The sequence below is a fragment of the Microtus pennsylvanicus genome, chromosome 4 (genome assembly GCF_037038515.1).
Source record: "Microtus pennsylvanicus isolate mMicPen1 chromosome 4, mMicPen1.hap1, whole genome shotgun sequence".
NCBI classification, from domain to species: domain Eukaryota; kingdom Metazoa; phylum Chordata; class Mammalia; order Rodentia; family Cricetidae; genus Microtus; species Microtus pennsylvanicus.
In genome coordinates, this window is record NC_134582.1 from 36,712,430 (window position 1) to 36,735,850 (window position 23,421).

Consider the following 23,421-nt stretch of genomic DNA (forward strand, 5'->3'; position numbering starts at 1 on the left):
GTTCTCACCAGAACCAATGCAGACAGAGACAGCAACTTCGTTTCCTGGCCTCCCAGACCAGAAAAAATTGTACAGAAAGCATATTAATTACAACATCGTTTGGCCGATGGCTCAGGCATGTTCCTAGCTAGCTCTTACATCTAAAATCAACACATTTCTATTAATCTATGTAACACCACAAGGCTATGGCTTACTGGTAAGATTCTGGCGTCTTTCTCCTTCAGCAGCTACACGGCATCTCACTGACTCCACCTTCTTTCTCCCTGCATTCAGTTTGGTTTCCCCACCTACAAATATTCTGCCCTGTTATAGGCCAAAGCAGCTTCTTTATTAATCAATGGTAATAAAACATATTCATAGTAGACAGAGGTGAATCCCACATCAAACCAATTTAATTCACTGGGGCTACATCTCCTCAGTTGTAAAAGCAAAATGCAAAGAAACAAAAATGAAAATGGTTTGGTTTAAGTCCAAAACTCCATGAAGGCAGGGAGTGGGTAGATTCTGGACGGTGCTGTGTCTCTGGCACCTAGTTCAATGCCTGGCACAGATAAACCTTCTCTCAGTGTTGTTTGACCCATCCATCATTCCCATGAACTAAAACATAGTGTGATTCAAAGATAAATAAGTCACAAATTAATACATTTGGTCCACTATTTTAAAAATAATTATTGTTCTCAAAAATGAAAGAAAGTACATCAAATAAAAAGGGTCTCCGTTATCTTTGCTGCCCCCAGGCCTACACATGCCCAGTTAGCTTTCAAAAGATGTGACTTGGGGATTTCACTTTTTGTCTTTCTCCAAGGGCTATGGTAGTTAAAGATCATGAACTAGAAACACTTGGCATGGTGTTTGACTCACAGTACTAGATGTTCCATAGAGGTAACGAGAGGAATTTGGGTGTAGCTCAGTGACAAGCCTTGACTTAGGATGCAGGAAGCCTTGGGTTCGATATCCAGCCACAAAAAGTAACTGGAATCCAGAAAACCAAACTCTGTGGGAAACAGTGCAGAAGGATCTAATTTCTTTTGTTATGTAGATAGGCGTTCCAAGGCCACCACAAAATCTTCAGGATTTTTAAATCAAAATACATTCTCACATAACAAGTCTGGAACTGTCAGCGTTTCTACCATGTGTAGATTGGACAGAAATAAGTATTCTTTAAATGGCTTATGTGGGGTGGGGTGGGGGAAGAAACCAGGAAAACCCAGCTTTCAATACTTCACATTTATTTAAAACAAGAAAATAGTACCAAGTCCCTGAGTCCCACTGTTTAAACGCTTCCTTCCATTATGTATCTAATGTAACTTACAGAAGTGATTTCTACACATGGTCCCCAGGCCAGTAGTATCAGCATCACTTGGGAATTTGTTTCAAGTGTGAATTCTTGAGTCATATCGGACATCTCAAGTTAGTAACTGAGGATGTAAGAGTCCTCAGGACAATGAACGTAACAGAAAACTCTGACTTAAACAAGATGGGGAAAAGTAGTAAGTTCAGTGCTAGAGAGATGGCTCAGACATTTGAGAATATGCTGCTCTTGTAAAGGACCTGGGTTTCATTTCCAGCACTGATATCAAGTGGCCCATAATGGCCAGTAACTCCAGCTCCAAGGAGGCCAATGTCTCTGGTCCCTGTAGGCACCTGCACTCATGTTTGTGAATACACACAAGGACAAAGGCAAAGACACACACACACACACACACACAACATACACACAGGGAGGGAGGAGGAGAGAAAAATACAAACAATAACTAATAGCCTTTATTAAAGGAAATTAGTTAAAAGGAGGCTGAATTCAACCCTTCAAACACCTCCACACCATCCACTCTGCATATTAATTAAAACCTAACTTCCGTTTAAAGAAATCCTGAAATACTGACCCTGTAAGGAAATGCGTAAATCACTGACTTTTAGTATATTCAAGTCTTTGCTTCTCAGTTTAATAAACTAAGAGGTAATTTAGTAAAATATAAATTCTTGGCAGTAGAAATATTACCATTACCAAATTTAAGGTAAACATCAAAATATAAATGATAAAAAATAAAGCTAAAGATATGCAGTACAAAGGTACATTATTGCTTATCTTAGTTATGTACGACAAGAAAAACATTACAAAGTTATGGCTGTATGTTCTAGGGAACAGCTTTTAGATACAGTGTTCTGTAAATCTGAAAACTGGTGTTCTCAACCAGACACCCTGAGAAGGGAGAGGTGTGACTGCAAGGCAGAGTTGAGACTGGTGCGGGGGGGGGGGGGGGGAGGCAGGACCGACTGTCACTCCTTCAGCCTTTGGTCACGAGTTGAGGGGCCTGAGAGGGACATGAAGGCTACACAATTGTTGTCCATGCGCCATTGACTTATAGCTCGGGGGAATATTTTACCCAAACACTAAAACTTTAGGAAGAAGTTTGACTTAAAAAAAGCATGTGTGTGTGTGTGTGTGTGTGTGTGTATGGCCTGACCATACAATAAAATACAAGAAACAGAAGCCAGGTATAATTTAGGTATAATGATGTATTATACCTAAACTACCAGAACTTGGGAAGCTAAGGCAGAAAGATTGCTATAAAGCCAATGCCAGCCTGAGCTACAGAATATGATCCTGTCTCAAAACACACAAACACACATACACACACACAGAGAGAGAGGCAGAGAGAGAGAGAGAGAGAGAGAGAGAGAGAGAGAGAGAGAGACTAGAAGTGTCTATGCACAGCATCTCCTAGTCGGGGACACTAAATGGCAAGGTGCTGATGACCTCTCCAGACTCAGTGACGATGGCATCATAAACCCAGCGGCGGTTGCACCGGCACTCGGGCCCACACTTGTTGGAGTTGCACTTGGGACAAGGGTAGAAGCAGCCCAGGCAGTTCTTCTCTAGGCAGTCACACAGGTCCATGTCATTACAGATTAGCTTGCCACTTTTGTCATACTTCTTCATCACTCTGCAAAGAGAAGGTGACATGCATGAGATAGCACTGTTGTCCTCGCCGCTGTGAAGAAGCTTCTGCATGGTCCCATCACAGACCTGGCCCTTTTACTCTCTGGGAAGAGCATCCTGGAGGTTACCAGAGACAGCGCCCCCACATTGGATGGCACAGTCAAGTCAGTATGTGAAGCCAGGCTTGGCCCTGAGAGCAGCTTAACTGCCCAGCATTTCTGCGGCACATTATTCATCTAAGAACACTGAATAGCTAACTGGAGCTTCCTGCTATCAAGGTTCTAGATTTCCTTTAAAGTAATATATTGGGGCTGGAGAGATGGCTCAGAGGTTAAGAGCATTGCCTGCTCTTCCAAAAGTCCTGAGTTCAATTCCCAGCAACCACATGGTGGCTCACAGCCATCTGTAATGGGGTTTGGTGCCCTCTTCTGGCCTGCAGGTATACACACAGACAGAATATTATATTGTATACATAATAAATAAATATTAAAAAAAGTAATCTATTGATGATATTTTTCTGTGTCTCTGTAGACACCATGACCAGTGTAGTGTGGGGCAAGTAGGAAGTTCGATTCAATAGTCAGAAGCCAGTGTCTGCCATCAGGCAGCTTATGTTAGGCATATTTAAGCCCAGTACAATTTGGGAGAAAAGTTTCCTAGTGTAACATAATCTCATGTGCACAATAAAGCTTAGGGCGTAATTAATTTCATTGAAACACTTTTCAAAGTACATGTTACCTCTTCCATGAAGATGTGTTCTACAGATAAGACTACATGTGTTATCCAAAGGCATGGGGAAGAGTCTAGTGTGGTCTCTGTCATACAGAGACTGCAAAGGTCAGTGGGCTATAAACCACCCCAATTCCTGTTTGTAAGGGTCTGCAGGGCACAGACATGACCTGGTCACACAGAGAGTACAGAGGTCACCAGGCTATTAGGCACATCTGCTCCCAGCCTTCTGGGTGGAAAACAGGTACACACGCTTACACTGAAGAGCCAAGCCCTCATGATTATCACCCCTGGGTTCCCTAACGCTTGTCTATCAGCACAAGGACTTCGTGCCCTCTACATTTTCTACTGATCTTAGATTCTTTTTCTCTCTTAACAGTACTCTAGCAAACACTACTACATGTCTTAATGACTTGAGACGGGGACTATCAGTTACTACACCATAATCATTAAAGCAAGACAAAAAAAAAAAGGCACTAATAGCAAGGGTCCCAGGTAGCTGTTCTGCTGTTTCTTTATGACTATTTTACCCCCGGTGTAGACAGAGAATGCAAATAACTGAGGTGGTGGGAGAAACCCTGTCTTGAAAAAAAAATACCATCATTCCTACACACCAAACGTTCAAAGATGAATGCTCGGTTTTCACTCCTTCTGTTTCAGCTAAATCATTTAAAATTAATGTGTATATGTGAGTATAATGCCATGTGTGTGGAGATCTCCTCCCCCCAAACCAGAAAAATGGGGTCAGATTCTCGAGAGCTGGATTTGCAGGAAGCTGTGAGCTGCTCAAGGTGGATGCTAGGGACCAGCACAGATGCTCTGGAGGAAGAGGAGATATTCCTCACTGCTGAGCCATCTGTCCAGTTCCCTCTTGGGGAATATATTTTTTTCCTTGTCATGCTATAGTTGGAAACTGGGACCTTGTGCATGCTAGGAACGTGCCCCATCCCTGAGTTACACCTTCAGATATTGTATATTCCAGTGTATTAACAGTCCTTGTATTGAGTGATCGTATGGTTCCCACTTAATATTCTGAATCCATCCCTATGGCGACCTCATTTTTCCTTTTAATATTTCTTTGTTATATTTAGTCAACTTTTCTACTAAAGGTACTATTTTAGGACAAAGCCCTTTATAAAAACAAGATGATCTTTAATTTGAGAGTTAGATGACTCCCCCCCACACACACACACAGTTTTCCTGAGTAACCCAAGCTGACTTTGAACTTGGAATCTTTCTGCCTCTGCATCCAGGTGCTGGCATTCCCGGCACTGCCACCTTGCTCTCAGCAGTACTGTCTATTTCTTAAAGCGACTAACATCCAGACATAATGGGGCTTACGTGTATGATAGAAGAAAGTTTTGAAATCTTCACAAGATGTAACTTTCAATTACATTTGCTTTAAAATCAAGGAGAACACATGCGATTTTTAATCCCATAAATCAACTGGGCCATGACCTTACTTGTACTTCCCAGAGAAATACTCATTCATTTGTGACATCCGTGCTTTCTTCTTCTGCTGCCTTGTCTCGGGGTTAAAATCTGCCACCTGGGGTCCAGGGTTCTGAAACGCCAAGCACTTCAGCTGCCGCTCTATCTGCTGCTGTGAAATGAACGGAGTGTTTTAGCAATTTCATTCATTTTTCATTCCTTCAAAACGGATTCTCTGTCGCTCTTATCAAAACAGCATGGAAATGTGTTCGATTCATAAAGGAAAAAAAAATCAACAGTTTCATCTGACTCGGTTTCAAAAGGCAATGCATTCTCAAATGAAGCCATTCTTTCTAAACACAGAGTATAACGTGCATATAAAGAAAATGCGGGAAGGAATCAAGACCAGTAGACTTGTTTATCCTTGCAAAGCATCCGCCGGTCTTGCAAACCTGACAGGGATGACCACCCGAATCGACTTTTTTTTGGTCATAAGGACAGAGCAGTAACAGTCCCCTCAGCCATCACAGAAGAAGCCTATATACAATGCCAAAGTCACACATCCTCCTCCTCACCCAGCTCCAGCCTCTGGAAGGAGTCTCAAAACCATTGCCTGTTCATACACCATCGGGCTTCAACACAGACAATGCCACTGAAGGCTCACTCTCAATCAAAGCTGGACTCGAGCAAGAAAAGTCTTGATAAACAACTTTCTGAATGTCAGGAGAAATTTCCAAAACTCTTTGGGAAACTTTTGTGTTTAGAAATAAAATGAGGCCTGATTGTGAAGACAAGAAGCAAGACCCTTCAACGAAAGCACGATGATGTGAGACTGGAGAGATGGCTCAGTGGTTAAGAGCCCTTGATGTTCTTGCAGAGGATGGAGTTCTAGTCCCAGCACCTACATGGTGCCTCACAATCATCTGTAACTCCAGTTCCAAGGGTCCCAAGAACCTCCTCTGACCTTTGCAGGCACACACACAGTCAAGCACTCACATATTCCCCAAAATAAAAAGGTGACTTTTTGTTATTGCTATCATTGTTTCTTTGAGACAAGTCCAACTCCATAGCAGGCCAGCCTAGAATGCACTATGTAGCCCAGGTTGGCCTTGAACTTGCGGCAATCCTCCTGCCTCAGCCTCTCAAGTGCTGAGGTTACAGGTGTGTGTGCTATAGCCAGTGTGGGGACATTTTCTAAGCATGTTGTAGGAAAAGAAATATTCTTCTGAAGAATTTTAGAAGAAAATAACCTGATTAGTCAGAAATCACATAGGCTGGATTCCATTGGAAAAGCAATTCCTAGAAATAAAAGTGACGCTTTCAATCTAACAGATAGTCTTTTTTTTTTTTTTTGCAGCTTAACTAGCTTAATAGTAGTCCAGGTAGTCTACTTAGAATAACAGAAGCATTTCCTTAAAGTTTCACCTTGATGGAGGTACATTGGCTTGCTTTGTAGATGTACCCTTTGAAGCATCTCTACCCTCGGGTACAGCTATGGAAGCTGAAAAATCCAGCACTTTCTAGTAAAAATCCAGCACTTTCTAGTCCCGTTCTCAGCTACATAGTAAGAAGCAGGGGACAAACACAGCCGACGAGCCTGCTGCTGTTTAAGTCTTGGCTCTGCCCCTCATAAACTGTGCGACTTGAACAGATTCTTGCTTCTCTAAGCCTCAGCGACTCATTTTTGTATAATAACGCTATTATTACCTTGTTATAAGACGTGGGTGAGTCGATACCCATAAAGCATTTAGAGTCATGACATGGTAAATACAAAATACACAGTAAGAACTAAATAAACGACCTGGCTAGATTTTTTTTCAAGCATTCTATTGCTAGGACAAGACGCCATTACATAGATGGCCAGGCTAAAAGTAAGGAACTCAAAGCAAAGAGAAAATTCGTCAGGCCATCCCAAGGGCTGAGGAGCAAAGTTCTCTCTTGTGAAGTCCTGACGCCTGACCTGCCGGCAGGTCCACAGCCATCTCAGACGCCCCCTGCTGGAAGATCAACAAACAACATGGAATTATGAAATCTGCGTGCTATACCAGTTGCTTCTGTCCAATCTGACTGTTCTTCTCTGCAAACATTTGATTTGTGGATTCTTCTCGAGTGAGGTTGTTCTTATCGGACAGTTCGCTCATTTTTGACCACTAGAAAGGTAATTGGAAAGAAATGAAACACGTCAATGGCATAAACATCAGTGTTTCGTCTTCGGATTTACTTTGAACGTCCTCCCAGGTTGTCTTTACATCCAAAGTCAGACTACGTGAGAAAGCCTGGATCCTTCTCCCCATCCCCTCTTAACTGCCTGGAACCACTCCAGTGACACCTTTCTCTTCCAGGTGCTTCGCTGATGAATCACGTGTACTCTTGACCACTCTTACTATCACGGATGGCTCTGGAGCAGACAACGCTGCAGACCAACTGTCTTGTTTAAGAAGAAGGACTTATTCATTCTTTTCCCTTCATGCTTATCCTTTTGAGGGGAAACAATATTTGATACGTAAATGCCATGCATCCCTAGTAATTGTAAAGCCCATATCCATTCTCATTAATGGCAATCACAGCATACAGCGGGGAATCCCACATCAATTACCACTGCTTAAATAACTGTGATCCCTCTTTGCTTCCATCCCGTGTCCCTGAAATATCAGTGAGGGCCCTCACAGCTGTCTATAACCTAGAACCCTAGACTCGGGACCCAGCACTAGAGCCAACACTACTTGTCTTCCCTGCAACCGCTGACTCTTCTCCCACCTCTCGCGTAACTTAAGCCTCTCTCTTTGAGCCCTGGGTCCTCTCCCATCCAGCATGCTTTCCTGATTCACTAAGATTCCTTTCTCTCCGGGGCTCTGTTCGGAGCTTCTTAGAAAGGATGTCCAAAAGAAAGCCCAAACCCTCTATTATCTTTACATAATAAACATTCTTCCTCAAAGGAGAGATTGTTAAAAGATGTTTCTATAGGCAAGAGCTTTTCCTGAAACACTACGGGATTTAAAGTACACAGGAATAATTGATTTCTTACGAAACTCCTTCACTCTGAGCGCTTTTCCTCAAGTCGCTCACGAAATGTAGGTCTCCGGGAATACTCTAGGGGACGGAGCTGCTCTTTTGAGCTCTTGTTTTTATTTTTGTTGTTGTGATAAAAATACTCTGACAAAAACAGTGTGGGGTGATGGGTTTATTTTTAGCTCACGAGTCCAGGCTAGAGTATGCCTGTCAACACAAGGAAATCAGTTACAGGGGCTTGAGATATAGCCAAGTAAAAGAACAAGGAAACAGGAACGAAGTATGCTGGCCTTCATCTTGCTTTCTCTCCCCTTCCACAGTTCAGAATCCCTTGCCTAGGGAGTGGGATAGCGGGCAGCCTTCTCATCTCACCCGACACAATCAAGATAATTCTCCACTGGCACGCCCACAGATCAACTCGATCTAGACAGTTTCTCATTGAGATTCTCTCCCTGGGTGATTCGAGAGTGTATCAAGGTAACAATTAAAGCTAATCATAACATGCCCCAGATAAATAAAAATGGAATTATAATACAATTCCGACAGGCACTAAATTGTAATTGGCTATCATTATCAGCCCAAAACATTTGTCCTAGGAAAAGTAGGAAAATGATCAGAACTCACTCTTTTCCCTGCCCAGCGTTCCTAAGGTAGAAGTTTCTAACCAGACAGGGCAGGTCTTTGAATGTAAATAAGTAAAATGTGCATAATTATGTCCACTAACTTCTAACTAAATTTCTGTCTGCCAATGCAGTTTCCAACACACACCAAAAAAAAAAAAAAACAAAAAAAAACAAAAACATTAGGCGCCTCTTCCAAGAATCTACTGCCACCAATGCCATTTATCATTGTGATGGAAATGAAGGTGCACAGATCAGTTTCGTCCCAGCTTGGAAGAAGCACGTTTCCAAGAATAGGGCTGTCCACACAGAAAATGCTGAGCCACTATATCTGATTAAAAGAATACAAAATCAGTTTGACCAACATTGTATTCTGTCCTAGCAACATGTCAGATGAGTTATGAAAAATCTAAAACATGGGCTGAGTCCAAGCAGGGCTTCGAGACTCCTAACAAACATAGGCTACCGAGCAGAGCCAGGCCAGGAGTGGTCAGTAGAGGGAAGAGAACTGGCTCCTCCGAGCAGAGATCACCTGATTCTCTAAGCTCATTGGGCAAGTCAACTGGCAGATTTCTGCACAGAATTCTGTCCTCTTGCAGGTAATAGTTTTTTGCTTTATAGTCTGATCCAAACTCCTTTATTCAACTTAAACATGAAGCCGGAGTCACTCTAGTTACGTGCTTGTTCGAACACTCATTTTCCTTCTAAGTCAGTTCGGTTTTATTTGTTATTGTTTTCAGACAGGGTTTCATGAGACAGCTCTGGCTTACTTCGCATGGCCTTGAATCACAGAGATCCGCTGCCTGCCTGCCTCTTCCTTCCTAGCCCTGAGCTCAAAGGCATGTGCTCCCATGCCCAGGTTTTAAGTTCACATACTTATTTTGGTTAGGTCTTTACCTATGGAGAAGGACTGCATTGCACTTTACCCTCAGAGAGCTCCCAAAATTAGCACACAGCCAGTACTCAAAAACACCTTGTGACTAGCCAGGTGTGGTGGCACAGGCCTTCAATCCCAGCCCTCAAGAGGCAGGTGGATCTCCATGAGTTCAAGGCTAACCCAGGGAACAGAGTGAGTTCTAAACCAGCCAAGAAAATGTACTGATGCTGATACCAGTCTAAAAATAAATACACACCCTCTGAGTCATGTGCTTATAGAACCGAAGCACTTAGACTAACATTATAAAGCCCTTCATTAAATTTTCACATTATGAATAAATACTTTTTTTCTGTTTTGCAAGTGAGGAAACTGAGAGTCTGAAGGAGAAAGGAGAAAGTAACAAAGTTACTAGGAGGTTCTGTACATTTGGAACTCATATTTGGTTAAGTCTCTATCCCTTTCAGGATGTTACACTGTATCAGGGCTTACATAGGCATCTGTCACCAACTGTCCAGAGGATATGAGTGTGGGAGGGGTATCCATAGAAGCCAGTCACACAAAGACTCTTTAGAGAAGCCTGAAAGGGAACCGAGAGGATACAATGAGGTCATGAGCCACCTCCTTCCAGACAGAGGGTACATGAGGAAGAGGAGTTCATCTTAAGCACAGAAGCCACATGTGACTTGGATTCTGAAATAGCATTTTAAAAAGGTCATATTGTAACCATGTTTGAGCCACCAGAACTAAGCACCATCACCCAGAGGGCTGAGGCAACGGGCATTTGCTCATTACAGTTCCAGAGGGAGCAAAGTTGAAGATCAAGGTATCATTGATATTGAAAAAGGGCTCTCTTCCTGAGCACACATGGCAGGTCTTCTCATGACCTTCCCTCGGTGTGTACACTAAGACTAAATCAGAACTCTAGGTCTCCCTCTTGTTCTTCTATTTGTTTATTTTGGTTTTTTTGAGACAGGATTTCTCAGTGCAGCCCTGGCTGTCCTGGAACTCGCTCTGTAGACCAGGTGGCCTCAAACTCAGGGAGATCCACCTGCCTCTGCCTCCTGAGTGCTGGGATTAAAGGTGTACACCACCACCACCCAGCAGTCTCCCTCTTCTTATGAGAGTATGTAACCTCTCAGATTTGGCATTCCTTCATTTAACTTTACTTCCTAGAGCACTTATCTCCAAATAAAATCATATTTGGAAATTGGTCTTCAACTCATTTATTTATAATTCAGTCCATTGTGATCAAATTTACTCACTTAAATTATCATATATATATACATATATAATTTGAAAAGCTACATTAGACTGCTACTATATGGCTGTATATTCTCTAGCACTGGACTAGGCTGACTGTCAGATGAAGCAGTGGCTTATTCCCGAATCATGATAGCTGATTATTTATGGTGGATAAGCAAGCAGTGTTTGTTTTACACCCTGACAGGCTGCACACTGTGTGGGAGCATCAGAGAAAGGGACCAACTCAGGTCTTTGCCTTCATGCTCCCTCTGTGGCACAGACCACCAAGAAAGCTGTGGACAACCCACACTTGAGTAATACTTATCTTTAGGGTCCCTTGGTGTCTTACATTGGTTGTCCCTGGGATAAAACACCCTGAGAAAAGCAACTTGAAAGAGAAGGGCTTATTTTTGCTTACAGTTCAGCGGGATAGGGCCCACTGTGGCGGGACCTTACGGGTCAGGAAGCAGAAAAAATAAACAGGAAGTGGGGCTAGGAGATAAACTCTCAAGGTCCGCCCCCACGGGCTCACTTCCTCCAGTGAGGCCCCATCAACTACAAACTGCGCAACCCTTTTAACAGCCAAATCCGCGGGGTCCTGAGTGTTCAGATACAGGAACCTGTGGGGATGTTTTACAGTCAAACCACCTGGCTTATGTAGTTGACTTTAGGAAAGCTGACTGTGTCTTGTGTAGGAAGGAATGAATATTGCTCAGCTCTATCGCAAAGACACCTGCTAGTCATCAAAGCTGGACAAAGGCAGGGCTTAGACACTAGCCCCAGAATTGGTCTCTGTTTTCTCTCAGTAGCAGATAAAGCTGTCTGTACCATTTCCCTACACACTCGTTAGAGGTAAGAACTGTACACACTGACGAGTGGAACTATTTCTTCGTCTCATTCTGTCATTAGCCTCGCTTTCTCTACTTGCTGAAAATACCGCACTTCCGCGGGTAATTGCTGGGAGTCTGATTCCACGAAGGGCATTTTTGGAGAAGGCGGTGCCGGTGGTCAATTAGCTGATTCCCTAGCGGATGCCTCCCAGCTGGGTGAGCTGTTTTCAAAGCCACAAAACTGTTTATTAATCCCTTTAACAAAAACAGCAAAAAGCATCAAGAATTAAAAGTACTGAGCTGCGTTTGGTGTTTTATGTCCACAATCTCAGGACTTCCGAGGTTGAAGTAGAAAGACTGTCTTGAGTTTAAAGCCAGTCTGAACAATATAGTACAGTTGGTTCCTGGCAGGCCTGGGTTACAGTGTGAAACTCTCTCAAGAGAAAAAGAAAAAACAAAGAACTAAAAGTAACCTTTTGTGCCGTCGTTAAATAATTATAGTTCTTTAGAAACTGCTGTACCTACAGAAAGCTAGAGACACTTTCATAGCCATTTTCTATACCACACACACACACACACACACACACACACACACACACACACACGAGAGAGAGAGAGAGAGAGAGAGAGAGAGAGAGAGAGAGAGAGAGAGAGAGAGAGAGTTATGACTCCATACAAAAACACACCTAGTTATTTAAAATTATTGAAAGTTTACTTAGCAGAGTGTACTTGGCAATCAAAAGAGTAGAAGATATTCACATACTTAGCGACTTTGCAATCTTGCATCTGTCCACAACCACCACCCATCACCACCACCACAGGCACCAAAGGGTTGGTCTGGGTCAACAACAGGTCACCAGCTGCAAGGGCCTTATTTACAAAGTGGACCTCTTGGGTTCTTCACTCAGTGCAGAATTCAGTGCATTGTTAAGGATTATGAGAGACAGAAACCCGATGGCCAGGCCCCACGGATAGGAGAGGAAGACTCTGAGGAGGCCAGAGGACGCGACCAATCTCAGCACCATCCTCCTTTAATAACCACAGAACCACTCTTCTCAGTGTGCAGACATGAAGGGTCTTCCTCCCAGACCCTAAGAGCCCTTTAATATTCACGCCTTAGTTTTTACTTAGTTTGGTCCCCCACTGCATAAAGGGCCTCAGATTGTCTTCCACCCTTAATTTATTTATTTTTGGTTTTTCGAGACAGGGTTTCTCTGTAGCTTTGGAGCATATCCTGGAACTAGCTCTTGTAGACCAGGCTGGCCTTGAACTCACAGAGATCCACCCCCCTCTTGTCTTCCACTCTTAACACAGAACTTAGGCAGTGTGAACTCAGAGTCAGTGGTTCTGTGCCTGGCGTGTGCCCGCTCTCTCTGCCTCTGATTTAACCTGCATCATTAGTGACGTTCTATTCAAAGGACCTGCCAGGCTTATTGTTCCCAGCCTCTTAAGCGTGGTGGCCTAACCACGCCAAAGTAGTAATTGGAAAAACGGAAGCACACATACCTTTCAGGAGGTTGAAAAGAAAGAAGGAACACAGGAGAGAAAGAGAAACTGTTTTGTCTTCTTTCCTTTGTTTTGCTAGGAAACCATAGAACTCTCAAGGGAAAAAAATCAAAGTCTCCCAAGTGTTGCTTGTGTAATCATGGTTGGGGGAGGAGGGAAGGTGGAACCTGGGGAACAGAGATGTGTTACCTTGATGTCTCACCAGAGTCAGTTCTGAGGTCCTCCAAGGACAGACAGTCATAACCCATCTCTCCTTTCTTCCATTCTAAATAAGCAACTACTCAAAAATCACATCTTGGCTCTAAGCCACATCACACAGTCTCAGCTTTAAGCATTTAATATTAGCATCCAATTACTCTCTGCCTACTTTATATTCCAATATAAATGCTGCAGTATTTATGTATTTCTAATGAAAAATCTCAAAAAGAAAATCAATTGTCTCAAGAGAAAACTAACCCATGTTTATAGCTGTGTCTAAGAAATGCATTAATCCCTAAATTACCACCCTCTAAAGATTATATTTTCTGCCACTAGGACTTGGATATTATATCGTGAGTCATTAAAACCACTACCCTGGCCGGCCCTGTTCATTTATGAATTATAGGGTAAAAAATAATATCTCATTCCTAACGACTTCGACTGCAAGGAAGGAAAACAAAATTATTGGCCAAACACGCTTGCAATCATCAGACAAAACCTTAAGCTGGTTCCAGAATGGGCTGTATTTGACCTGTACTTGTGTTAAGACAGTGTTGCACTCCTGAGTAAAATATGCGTAACTAAAAGTGTGCTCTACTTTGCGAGTTATGGACTGATGAAACTCAGAGCAGGTGAAAACCTCACCAGACTTTTCCAGAGTCAGTTACACTCTACAAAAAGCACACCCCCTTGGCCAAGGATTGTTTCTCTTTTGCAGTCAGCAGAAGATACAGTTTGCTGCTTTTGCCATGCAAGATGCTACAAAAACACCAAGGAAAATCAAACACGATTGACCAAGTTCAAAAGCAATAAGGGCTTCAAACCAGGCAGAGGGAAATCCAGAGGCAAAGAATGATAGCCGAACACAGGGTTTTATTAAAAGGCTAAGATGACCCAAACTGGCAATGGGTCATCTTGTACAGAAAGTCACTAGGGCACACAACCCTATAGCTTAATGTTGCAAAACACTGGAATACATACATAGAAGGATGATTAATTAAACCATGGTACACGTACATACAATAAACATAAAGTCATGAAAAAAGGATAAAGAAGACATTATGAGGTAAAATTGAGTGACATAGCACCCACACAAACATACATCACACACCTACACACCTACTCATATATATGTATATATGTGTGCATATAGTAAATTTAAAAAGTAACATATGAAATATATTAACTGTTCTAATACTCTTCAACTTTGGATAAAATTCCCAACCAACACATCTAAAGTTCAAGATATTTTAAGTCCAAAATACATGTTAGACCGCAGGTGCAGCTTAGTGGTAGTATACTTGACTAACATGCACAAGTCCTTAGGTTTGGCCACTAGGAGTACTACCAAAAAAGAAAGAAAAGAAAAAAAAAGGAAAGGAAAGACACAAGTAACCCCCTGCATGTCATGTCTAAGAGGATATTGTAGACTGTCAAGTTTTCCCCATTTGTGATCATGGGACTGATTAGGAATTGTAGCTACATGCTGCTACTCACTCTCACAAGGGAATATCTTATTACTAAGTGTCATTAATCTTGGAAAATATTAAAATACAAATTTTAAAGTTGTTTCTTGCCGCACTGCTGGCACGGCCTGGATGCCGAGATTGGTGGTGGTGGTGGTGTGCTGGAATTGAGACACGGAGGCTTCTTTTCAGGTGGGAGAACAGCAACCTTTATTTTTCCCTGAGCTAAAGCCTTTTATACCTCTACTGCTTCTGTGGAAAACCACCGGCCAGAAAGAACACAAACATCCCTGTCAATTACAGACCACAAGGAAGTTCCACTGCGGTCAGGGGGAGTGAGGGCAGCTAGATCACAACAGCTTCCTTCTGGGTGCATATATAAAAACATTATAAATAGCTGGACATAGTGGTACAGGAGGACCTCTGTGAGTTCGAGGCCAGTCTGGTCTATCCAGCAAGCTCCAGGACAGCCAAGTCTACATAGAGACCCTGTCTCAAAATCTAAACCCAAACAAAAACATTAGAAGTAGCATTCAAAACCTTTAAAAGAGAATCTATTGTAAGCCAGGATATTACATAGACAGTATCCTCATGTAAGACAAAGGGAATCTTGGAGAAGTTTCATATTAAAGATAGAAAAACATAAAAAAGCAGGACAAAGTCATTAGATGCTCTTAAAGAAAACCATCAGCAAGTCTGCTTGAAATCTACCCATAAATCCAACAAAAATGCTTTTCAACAATTTGACAGTGACTAATAAATTAGTGTTTATGATATGCTAAGTTTTTGACCTGTAATCTTGGCACCATTTAGATACATTTTATGCTTGTATATGACTTTAAAAAAACTATAAAAATCTCGGCATTCACGCTTTCTTGAGCAACACAAGCATGTTCCTAGGCTAAATCTATATATGAGGTTTATTTATACAGCAAAACATCCTTAGACAGCTTTCTCCATAATCTAATTCTTAAATGCAACTTTAATCCATTACAATTAGCGATTTGATAGCATAACATCAATAATCCCACAAAACTCACTCTAAATAATGTGCATAGAACATCCTATTTAAATACAATTACATAAAAATCTTTTTACAGTCTGGAGAGATGGGTCCATAGCTAAGAGCACTTGCTGCTTTTACAAAGAACCTGAATTTAGGTCTCAGCATCTACTTGGTTCATAACCACCTGTCCCTTCAATTATAGGGCACCTGATATCCTCTGATGACCTTCTCAGGCGCCGCATACATATCAAAATAATGTAGTATAGGGGACTGGAGAGATGGCTCAGCATTTAAGAGCATGGCTACTCTTCCAGAGGTTCTGAGTTAACCTCCCAGCAACCACATGGTGGCTCACAACTATGAAAAAATGGGATCTGATGCCCTCTTCTGGCATGTGGGCATAGATGCCAATAAAGCACACATACCAAAGTAAATAAATTCAAAACAAATCCAAATTTAGCTATTCTAAAAATTATTCTTCGAAAGTTTTCCTTTCTCAGATCACATCTACACAAGGTTCTCCCTGCTATTCTCAAGGTTTACTGCCTGACATCATTTATTTCTGGCCAAGAAAAAGATGTGTGTGAATTAAAAACGTTGAGGCAAAACTTCATAACATACGATACTACCATGTTTACTTATTAATAAACCAGACAAATGAAAGCCCTTCTGTGTTTCACCTCTGTTGGCACTGTGACCTGAGCCTGTGAGATCACTTGTGTGTCCCACTTCCGCTGGCTCTGTGACCTGAGCCAGTGAGATCTCTTCTGTGTTCCACCTCTGCTAGCACTGTGACCCAAATATGTGGTATCACGTGACTAACTACTGTCTCTCAGGTCCAGACCCAAACTTCACAGTCTCTGCTTTAGGTTGCAAGGAAGGACTGAAAAGGCCAACTATATTTTGACTTTTCCAACTCGGCCAGCAGGGGGCACCAAGGGACATAGAAAGGCTGGAGGAAGACAAGGGTTTGCAGGCTTTCTCCTGGTTGCTTCAAGCTTCTTTCCAGTTTAGTTCTGCCCTGCGGTGATTCTTTTTTTCTTCTTTCCCACTCGCTTTCCCTGTCAGATTCCATTTTGCTGGGTTTCACCTCAGAGTTTCAGACTAGGGGTGTCCACTGCTGACACTCCCTTCTCAGAGGTCTGAGTGCAGCTCCAGGGCCCCTTCTTTGTCTTTGATTCTCTAATTCACCAGAGCAGTGGAGTTCACTCTCTCCTCTGGGTTTGGACCACATCCCCATGAACCCTTGAGAAGCTGAGGTGGCTCAGCTCTCTCCCTGTGGCACCGTCACTGGGACAGCTAACTGCTGCTCGTGGCTCCTAGCTTGGAGTCATCTCGCTGCTGGTCCTGGCCGTTTCTGCCCTCCATTGCTAGTCCCTAACACGGAACTCTCTCAGTCAAAGAGCAGACAGACTTCTGAGTTTCAAACTAGACCCTTACTGATTTGAAAGAGTCTCAAGAAAAGCGTTTGCACTTAGGCTGGATCGAGACTCTCAATGTGGAGGACCGTTCTGTCACCTAATGTCACTACAGGGTTTAGATAAGAACCAAAGACTTGGAGGCCAGGAAGGCTGGGCCTTAACAATCAGCTTTGAATTCCACCACCACTTACCCGATAACACAGCAGCTTTAAGAGCAGCATTAGAATTGTCCCTTCTCAAGATTTACAATACCATACGAAAGGGTAAAAGTGTCAGGGATTCTTTGAGCCCATCTTAATGGAAAGCTACGTCCTCCTGGTCAACAGAATGGAATCTAAGTTCTTCTCCTGACCTGGAGTGACCCTGGAGACAAATCCCTCAAACAGCACAGACACTTCTACTGCCCCTTAAGAGTTCATCCAACTTGGCCTGTCAGTCACCTGAGGAGACCAGCCCTGGAGAAAGTGGAATGGCCCAAAGACGAACTAAGGAGATGGGAGGAGTAATTATCCCTTTAGTGAGACCATACACCTGTCCATCCCAGACGCCCGCCCCCCTCGTTTAGTTGCTTGAATATCTTTACTGCTAAGCCTGCCCACCTTCCTGAGTTCTAACTCAAAAAGGCACAACTTTTCATCCCCATTCCTTTTCTTTCTTTGATACCTGCCCAATTCCTAAGTTCGCTTGCCTGGGCACCTGGATGTCCTCATTCTTCCTCTAAAGACAGCACCATCACTTCCTCTCTCCACCACCGAACCTACCTGCTGTCACTGACCCTAACTCAAGAAGCCTGATTGTCTCTTTTCCATCTCTATCTCTTGTCAGCTGCTGAGGGCACAGCTCGCTAACTCTGATAATTTTCACTCAAAATCTAATAAAATGATATTCAAGGTTCCTCCTGTGTCCTTTTCAATGAAACTAAATACACAAAGGGATCCCCGATTTCTCAGTACTATCGTCATCTTTAACCTTTCAATATGAGGTTTGTTGATATATGGGTAATGGTGAGATACAGCCATCTGCAGTATTTTTTGGGAGCTGGTTTCAGGACCGCACAGACACCAAATCCTTCCTGTGCTTAAGTCCATTGTGTAGAATAGCACAGTAGTTTCATCTAACCTGTGCGCCTCTTTCTTATTATTTAAATTATTTTAGTTGTTGTTTGTAAAATGGAATCCCTCAGAGTAAGAGACAGCCTTTGGGTGGGGAAATGACAGTTTTATATACTATCGAGAAACTCAGAGCCAGACACACCCTGATCTCAACTCTCTCAATCATGAATGTTACGTCTTCAAAAATGTGAACAAAACAAACCTCACATATTTATAAAAATAACAAGTTTTGGACATGTTATAACAACATGAAATAGACTAAGACTTGATTAGAGGACCAGATGACCTCTAAGGGGTTTAGTCATCAAGATGTCCTGAGTTCTCAGCCAGAGTCTTCAAACAGCTGGAACAGCGGATCTAGAAATCTTTTGTTAGTCAAGACCAACAGTCTGGTCACCAGCAACTTGAATCCTAAACCTCGTGCCTCACGGTTTGTGGAAAGATGGCCTCCAAAGCCAAGAGCTATGTGCTGAACCCTGGTAAAGACAGCAACAACCTGAGCCTCCACATCGACTCTTTTCAATGCCCATGGGAACACCAATGTCATTGTGAGCAGCAGCAAGCACAGCAGAGCCTGGGGGAGTGAGGAACCTGCCTTTCCCTTCCAGCCTGGGAGCATCATGGTTGGGTGCATCGGTTTCAGCTGTTATGACCTAACCGTCAAGCTGCGAGATGGACCTCACATTCGCCAACTACCTCAACACAGAGGCCATCAACAACATGGAAGCAGATGGTGACTTCAGGGTCAAGTGTGTGGCCTATGCGTGAAGCCTGTCAGCTGGCTCCCAGCCACCACTACACCACTAGAGGCAGCTGCCTCTGCTCCCTAGGAGCCCCGCAAAGTCAGTCCTGCATTTTTGTGGCTGCTCTATGGGATTCTATAGGATGTGTAATTACAGTGCAAGCTAGAGTCTCAGCTCTGTCAAGTCCAGCAGGAGAATTAGGACATTAGTTGAGAGGTGGAGACACTGAGATTTTAGTGTGAAGATTGAGCTGTGTCTGGGGTTTTATTGTTTTTGCTTGTTTTTTCTTTTGCTTTTTATGCCCCTAGTATTTGTCTTAAAAGCTCCAGAATTCAAATATCTTCATTAAAACAAATGAACAGAGTATTAATTTGGTTTGTTTTTCGGATGGACAGGGATGGGCACTGCCTAGCAGTGATAGGCTGAAGTGGTAAGAATCGTGTACGGCGCATACTCAGTGTATCCTACGATACCCGCAGAAGGCAGTCTTTCCTGGCTATTACATCACCTGCCAGCTGCATTGCGCCACTGGTGATTAGGTAGGTCAAGACTCGTCTCTCAATTACTTTCTAAAATGAATGTATTTGCTCTAAACTCTGGGTTTAGCTGGTGGGGATGAAGGAGACTGTCACCTTGTGACAAGATCAGAGCTGCCTCTTCTCGCTGACAGAGCATTCCTAGGAAGACCTCATAAACGGAGTTTGAGATTTATCAACAGAATCCTGAGAAGCCGGAGTGTTAACAGCTATGTTTATCTCAAGTGAGATATGCTAAAAATAAGGGACTATTTCTGAATGACAGTGTCATCAGTGCACAGGGTAGAAACCCCAGATGTCCTACAAATCCCATAGTTAGTGGCGCCACTTCCCTCCTCTGCGTGTACTTAAGAGCTTCCAGGCCCAGGATCCACGCTCTCGTCAGAATGGCCACTTTCTTCAGGCTGAAAGCAGACGTGATGGTAGCATCTCATTCTGCTCGTTTAGGCGTGAGCGGAAGGGAAGAGTGAGAGGAAGCCTTCGGCTCTGCTATTGTTTTCCCATAGAAATAGAAATGAAGAGAATTAAAGTGTAGTGCAGCCCAAGATAGGAAGGTTTCACACACTCACTCACACACAGACACACACAAACACAACGCCCCCCCCAAACACACGTGCGCAATTAAAGACAAAATACTTTCTAAAAGAAATCAAAATAACTTTTATTCACCCGCTTAAATTTTCTCCAAAAGGAAGATGGTAAGGGAGCGGCAAAGCCGTGGGATCTGGAGATGGCCGCCCAGCTCAGGAGTTCCTGTTTGCATCCATTGAGTTGCACTAGTCACACGGACGTACAGCTCTATGCAAGGTGTTGTATAATTAAGTCTTCTGGGTTTATAGCTGTTCCTCACTGGTTGTGTGAGTTAGCACAGGCATTTCTATGGAGTAGAAGAAGTTGGGTCATTAGCACAGTGTCTTGATGTGGCATTTGCCATATATAAAGGGTATTTTAAATTTTAGTAATGTGAGATGTGACAAATTTCAAATAAACATCTGGATGTGCAATGACTTATGTTCCTGTTTATGTAGTGCTAATTTTGAATACGCGTATGCCCTGTGACATGCACATGCATGAAGTCACAGATCATGACCTATTTTTCTTTCCATCCCTTTCCATTTCTCTGCGCTGTTTACCAGTCCTGTCAAATCCTTGATTCCCGATGGTCTTCCTTTCCGTTCCTGGGATAGATAGTCTTTCCCGTGACTCCTCTCATTAATAAAGTCACACGAAACAAAATTCTAGGCTTCTAGTCTTGTCTGGAAGTTCTGAAGTCTTTTTATTGATAAAAAATGTTTGTTAATCTTTACAATACTACTGTGAGGTAGATAGGAGAGAAGCGATTTTTACCCTTATTCTGCAAAAACGCCGACAAAATGTAGAGGAGAAGGGGCTGGATGAGATACACAGTGTCTGAAGCAGGAGCTGTGTGCTTCCTTGTCCTGTTTGCCATCGCGTGTAACAAAACTAAGCCCTTTGCATGTGTCATAGCCAGTGACTCTTGAAAGTCCAGCGCTTCATATTGCAAGTAGCTTCAGCTTGGCCAACCGAACTGGCTCTGCTGAGTGTGGCGAGAACTGTGCCCCGGCTTGACATTCGGTTCTTTTCATTTGGAGATCTTCCTGAGCCCAGAAGATTAGTCTGAAGGTGCTACTGTCCTTGACATCACTGTTTTCCCTCAGGGACTCTGACTAAAGAGCATCCATCCACAGCTGACTGCACAGAGCATCCAAGCAGAGCTTTCATCCCCTTCAGATACTGAAGGCACTCTGCAGATTCTACAATCATTCATTCTTTTGTGACATCGTCTAAGAAAGTAACAGCCAGGTAGGAGCTAATGTTGTAGGCACTTTAGGGGAGAGAAAGGAAAAGAAGACCATTATTATTATTATTATTACTACTATTTTGCTTTGGAGTCATTTGCTATGACTCCTAAAATTGTCCATGGCTCCAGTCTTGGTTAGACTTGACATTCTTTGGTTGTGCTGTCTCCTAGTGTCTCATTATTTCTGGCTTCTCTTTTCTTTACACTGCCATGTTGTGGTCCTATCGTTCTTTTATTTTTAAACTAAATAAGGCGTAGAGTTATTTCAGGCCTGGATTTCCATCTGACTAGAATATATTCTCCATTAATGCCACTGATTCAATGCTCCACTGGCCTTCACATCAAAATGAGCGAGCCTTTCCTAGGTCAATCTGTTTTGGGTTGTTTGCTGTTGTTTTGGAAAGGCACTTAAAATTGTTGACTTGACTTTATTGCTTGATGGGAAGCAGAAGTTTGCCCAGATCCATGGCAGTGTTGACAGAATCCTCAGCAATCACTGTTCCTTGGGGCAAGGTGAGAAGACAGGAAGGACATGACTAAGTAGAAAAAACATAACCAAAGTAAAGAAGACATGCAGCTTTCCGGAGTCACGGAATATGGAAGACAGAACTGTGAGCAAACAAGATTATAAAATGCAAGAAGCATGCTGCAAGTGGCCACAAATTATGTGTTCTTCCAAAGCCACTCAGCCATCCTGGCAATTCTCTTCTTGTTTTTCAGATTCTCCGTCTTTATTGCCTGTAATTTGGCGTGCGCCGCAATCTTCTGGTGCTCGTCCAACACGTTTCCCAGGAACCACAGCAACTACAAGGGCAGAGACAACTGATCAGCGATACCAACCTTCTCACTGGTACAAAAGAAAACAGAGTTCGCGGCAAAAAGCAAAATGACTTTGCAAAGAGGCAATGGCGTTTGGGAAGGAGTAACGATGTAGACCTCCATCATGTGTCCCTGGGAAAGCTGTGACCGAGACAGTGTGATTAAGACCATAATACCCCAGGAGGATGAAATGTCAGCTGAATGAAGTAAGAACTTGGTTTTATTAATTTTTCTATTTCCGAAGTACATCATAGCTCTCAAAAAATTGTTACTGATTATGTATTGGACATTGCCCAAGGTTTGTGAACAGAGACACAGTTCCTTTGGAATTTCAAAGGAACTTGGCAGCTTCCAGAGGTCAATACCGATGGACCTTATCTCTGCCTTCACAGATGTTATCCTTCATTTCTGCATGTTTCAGTAGATGGCATCATCTTTTATTTATCTGAATGAATAAACAATTCAGTAAAGTTTCAGAAAATTAATATGCAAACACCAGTACCGACCGGGCCGGAAAAATACCTCAGTTGGCCAATTGTGAGCATGGGAATCTGAATTTAATTCCCTCATGAAAAGGTGGAGCATGGTAGCGTTCTGGAGATGTGATTCAAGGGGCCAGGCTCTATGCCAAGCCAGCTGCCAAATTTGGCAGTGTTGTCCACGTGGATCCGGGTTTAGAGTCGTGAAGGATACACGTACAGAGGGCTCATCCAGTCTTCCTCCATGGCTAAGGAAGGCCATGGAGGTCAGGCCTTCAATGTGTGGCTGGGCCGACCCTGCGTGTAGTCCCCGAGAAGACAAGAGACACTGAGAGGCCATTGTGTGAAGCTGTGGAACTGAGGCCTGGATTGCAATGGAAATTATAAGAGATGAGAGGTGCCAGAGCCAAAGAGACCTTCAGACATGGAGTGAGCTAGGCCAAGGGTAAGAAGTGTGTCGTAGGCAGCAAAGCTGAAAGGGCATAGAGCTACAGAATTTGGAGTCTGCCCTGCCAGGTTACTGTTTTTCTTTGATCCAGTATTTTCTTCACTATGTTCCAACTCCTTCCTTTTGTAATGAAACTACATATTCTGTGCCATTGTATGTCAGAATCACATAATTTGCCTCTTGGTT

General features: G+C 43.0%; 2 protein-coding genes and 1 pseudogene across 2 annotated transcripts in view; 1 reads left to right on the forward strand and 2 right to left on the reverse strand.

Moving 5' to 3' along the window:
* Window positions 1-2,722: 2,722 nt before the first annotated feature.
* On the reverse strand, window positions 2,723-7,242 carry Arl14epl (ARF like GTPase 14 effector protein like). The gene is made up of 3 exons (XM_075970849.1): window positions 7,147-7,242; window positions 5,134-5,273; window positions 2,723-2,945 (listed from the first exon to the last, which is right to left on the reverse strand). Exons 1-3 carry the CDS (start codon window positions 7,240-7,242, stop codon window positions 2,723-2,725), a joined length of 459 nt encoding a protein of 152 aa, XP_075826964.1.
* Window positions 7,243-18,669: 11,427 nt separating this feature from the next.
* On the forward strand, window positions 18,670-19,156 carry LOC142848971 (galectin-1-like; annotated as a pseudogene).
* Window positions 19,157-20,339: 1,183 nt separating this feature from the next.
* The window catches only part of Lvrn (laeverin), a 56,218-nt gene continuing 53,136 nt past the window's right edge, over window positions 20,340-23,421 (reverse strand). The window contains exon 20 of the mRNA XM_075970850.1: window positions 20,340-22,293. Within this exon, the coding sequence (XP_075826965.1) occupies window positions 22,153-22,293 (141 nt within the window). The 3' untranslated portion in view covers window positions 20,340-22,152. The remainder of the gene's footprint in view (window positions 22,294-23,421) is intronic.